General features: G+C 56.1%; 1 protein-coding gene and 1 long non-coding RNA gene across 2 annotated transcripts in view; one reads left to right on the forward strand and one right to left on the reverse strand.

Moving 5' to 3' along the window:
• The window catches only part of GADD45A (growth arrest and DNA damage inducible alpha), a 3,845-nt gene extending 3,282 nt beyond the window's left edge, over positions 1-563 (reverse strand). Inside the window, exon 1 of the mRNA XM_069093382.1 lies at positions 162-563. Coding sequence (XP_068949483.1) covers positions 162-205 — 44 coding nt within the window. The 5' untranslated portion in view covers positions 206-563. The remainder of the gene's footprint in view (positions 1-161) is intronic.
• LOC138165250 (uncharacterized) overlaps positions 1-3,908 on the forward strand; it is a 14,373-nt gene that overhangs the window by 1,070 nt on the left and 9,395 nt on the right. The window lies entirely within an intron of this gene.

Genomic DNA, 3,908 nt, shown 5'->3' on the forward strand with positions numbered 1-3,908 from the left:
GGATGCCCGGGGCGGCAGCTCGGTCCCCCGAACCTCCCCCTCTCCCCTCACTCTGGTGGGTGCTTAAGGCAAAGGTGGGGGAGGTCCCATCCCCTCCCAGTAGCACCGCCCGCAGCCCCCCGGCCCCTGTCCCGAAAGGGCAGCGCCGCCCACGCACTCACCCTTCAGTTTTCTGTTCTCCGGCCGCGAATTCCTCCAAAGTCATATTGCACTGGCAGGTCCCGTCCCCCTCCCCCTCCCCCTCCCCCCCGGAGCGCGGCGTGCGCTGCAGCAGCTGCTGCTGCCCCTGCCTCCGCCGCTGCTGCTGCCCCTGCCTCCGCCGCTGCTGCTGCTGCTGCCCGGGTCCCCGGCGCCCCGGCTCTGCACTGCTGTCCTCCCCGGAGCCGTGCACCGGCTGCAGCTGCAGCAGGAGCAGCGCTGGCTGGCTCTCTGCTCCGGCCCGGCCGCCCGGGGGCCGTCGCCGCTGCTGCCACCGCCCCCTCCCCGCCGGCGGGCGGATCGTTCGATCCCTAGCTCTCTAACCCCCTCGGGCCGCACCACCAGACTGCAGCTGCCCCACAACCAGTGAAGGACAAAGAGCCCGGCTCGCCGGAGTTATCCTGCCAACACTCAGCCAACCAGCTCCCGCCTCATTTGCATGCGACGCACCCATTGGGGAATGCAAATCAGCCCTCTCGGGCAATTTGACCTTTGCGCCGAGGCCCAGCACCAGAGAGAGCCCAGCGGAAGGGGGCGGGGCTGTCAAAGGGGCGTGGCTAGGGGAGCCGAAGGCCTCGGGAAGGGGAGGGAGCACGCTCCGCCTCGCCCTTCCCATTGGTCCTGGGTGAATGAGGAGGCGGGGCCCTGGAGCGGAGCCGGGCTAGGGGAGAGAGTTTGTCAATCAAGCGGAGTTCGGTAGGCTTCAGGTGTCTTGCTGGCCAGCGCACGTTTTCGTCTGAGTTGGTTTCCTGCCCTTTTGTTTGCAAGGCTCGCACTTAAAATCTCCTTGCAGGGCTCATGCCTCCCGACTCCAGTAATTATTAGCAAAGGCAGGTCCCACATAAAAAGAAAAAGGAGGGTGGCCAGCCCTCTGGGGCAAAGTCTGCCTGCCAGGGTTGTTTGTGCCAGTCTGGGCAAGGGTGCTTATTATTAGGGCGATGATCTCGGTGCCACGGTGGCTGCGTGGCTTATTTTGGCCAGAGAGCGAGGGCTGCAGCGGGTGCAGTGGCAGGCCCCACAGGCCGCTTGTGGGACGCTGGAGAGCAGAGGCCAGCTCCCCTTCCGGGGAGTGAGGGGAGGAGGGGGCCACCCAGCTGCCAGGCCTGTAACCCTAGGGCAGAGGGGCATGTGCATGTGGGAGAGCTGCAGAGCCCCCGCACGGTGGCCAGGACAGCCGCGGGTCACCTTTGGCTCTCTGAGCTGCTTCCAGCCAGCCCCGGCTGCCCAGCCCTTGCCTGGAAAAATGCATGGCACCCCCTGGCACCCTGAGCTATCCTTTGTGTGCGAACTCCGATCTCCTGCTGGCCCTGCACACACACACGCACACACGCCTATTATCTCGCTGTAAATTATTGACATTGCAAGTGCTGAATCATGAAGCTAAGGGACATTTTAGTCCTATGCAAAAAGTTTCGCCTTGGTGATGTTGGGAGCCTGGGGGAGGGGCGCTGTGGCCCGGACTTAACTCCTTGCAGTCCTATATATATTTTTTTGTAAAAATAGTAATAATAACTAGAAAGTTAAGCTGCTAATATTAGGTGGCGTTTTTATAGCGCTTTAAGGTTTGCAAAATACCTGTTCTCTCCTTTGATACTCACTGAAGGATGGGCGCTGCTATGATACCCATTTTCCAAAGGAGGCGACCGAGGCTGAGATAGAGGGACTGCCCCAGGGTCACCCAGCTAATAAGAGTCAAGGGTGGAATTTGGTAATGTTAGCCGTTTACAAAAACCTCACTGGGGCGCTGTCATGGCCATTTTACAGATAAGGACGTTGAGGCAGTCGGAAGCGGTGTGACTTGCCCAGGGTCCAACAGCCAGCAGGCTTCTAAGGGGGTTTGAGTCCAGCTCGCCCCGACCCCGGATCGCGGGCTCCCTCCGCTGCGCTGCCGCCCGCCTCCAAACCTGGCCCCGATTTCCTAAGAGGTGGCCTCACTGCTTGGGAAATGGGAGTCATTACCAAAGCCACCTTCTGTGGAGGGCGGGGGTCCAAGGGGTGAGAAAGGGGGAAAAGCTGTCCGGGGCTGCTGGGTGCTGATTCCTCGTCCCGCCTGGGACGTAAGGCGTCGCCTAGATTCTGAAAAGATCAGCTAACTTCTCCAATCTGGCTTCCCCCTTTCCCACGTTGTTCCTTCGGACATGCCCCGCTTTATTCCCAAAAAGCGCTCCTATATCCCTCTACTCTTCCGTCAATGCTATTGGTATTCTTGTGCCCATTTTACAGATCATGGAAACTGAGGCTGAGAGGCTAAGTGACTTGCCCAGGGTCACCCAGGTAGGAAAGTGTCTGAGGCAAGATTTTATCCAAGCCCGACTATTCAATCCAACTAGCCTTTTAAAGTATGCCCCGGGGGCATACACTAAGCTCTAGGCTTTATCCGACATTCTGAAGCCCCCTGTTTAAAATAGCTTTCACAGGACAGTCTGAATGCACGCGTCTGCGAAGCTGTTTCTTAGACCATCTAAAAACCCCCATATAATGAAAATGCTTCCCTGGGGGCTGGTAGGTCACAACAGGGCTGGCGTTACTGAGGTCACTGCGTGGGCAAAGGTTGAGGCAGCTGGCTATTTGGCTCAAGGGAATGTTTGCAGTCTCCCCCCCCCCCCTTTGTTTATGTCTTTCTTGATAAATTGCTTGGGGTTCTGTTGATCCTGATGTGATGGAGAAAGACTGAAGGTGGGTGGGCGACATTGAACATTCAGCTGCTGGTTCCCGCCCTGGCCTCCAGCTGGTGTTACCAAGGGAAGGCAAACACAGGCGGAGGGAGGGGGTGTCCCATGTATCCTGGGAGATCAGATACAGGGGAAGTGTAGCCCCTGCTTGTCCCCACATCTCATCTACTAACCACTTTCTTCTTTTCATAATGCTAGGTTTTTTCCAGTTATATGTAAAGACAATTGTTAGCATTCATTTTTTAACAGTCACAGCTTTCAGGTTCACAAAGCAATGGACAACTGTGATCTCATTTGATCCTCCCTACAATACATAGGAGGGAAGTGCAATCACTACCTCCATTTTACAGATGAGGAAACTGAGGCAAGCAGCAGCTAAGTGACTTGCCCAGGGTCACATAGCTAGGAAGTGACTGAGGTTTGATTTTAATTCAGTCCTGACTCCAGGCCCCTCCTAGGTGCCTCTGGAACCCAGAAGACCCTGCTAGATTATTCATCTCCTACCATATCTCTGAAACCTTTGCCATGTCTCCATGTGTAGTGCCACCAACCTAGTATGACCCTTTTAATACCTTCCTAGACTGTCACAGCAGCCCCCAAAGGTCCCACTTCTACTCCGGCCCACCTCCAAGTCATAGAAACTGCTGCCCCATCGTTTTTCTACATGCACTGATCTGGTGGTATTTCTCCTTCTGTGCTCAAAATCCTCCCATGGCTCAGACTTCCACAATCTATACCCCCTCACCTGTTTTGTCATCTTATCTCATTCTACTCACCTCTGTCCACCAGAAAGAACTCCGTATTGCATCTGACTATAAGCTCCTTAGGGCAGGCAGGGACTGCGTCTTCCCTTTTCTTTGTACCCCCAGAGCTTAGCTCAGTGACCCCCACACAGTAAGTGTGTAATAAGTGCTTGTTGACTGACTGACTGACCTGACAGCTAACCTCGAGGATTCTCTGGCCCAAAGTGCTAACACTGGCCCAAAGTCAGTTTATACCTTGGCTCTAGCAAGGGCTCAAGCCCTCTGCCTGGCATTT

The sequence above is a fragment of the Petaurus breviceps genome, unplaced genomic scaffold (genome assembly GCF_028583685.1).
Source record: "Petaurus breviceps papuanus isolate PSGF00001 unplaced genomic scaffold, PetGlider_PUasm1.0 208, whole genome shotgun sequence".
In the NCBI taxonomy this organism is placed as follows: domain Eukaryota; kingdom Metazoa; phylum Chordata; class Mammalia; order Diprotodontia; family Petauridae; genus Petaurus; species Petaurus breviceps.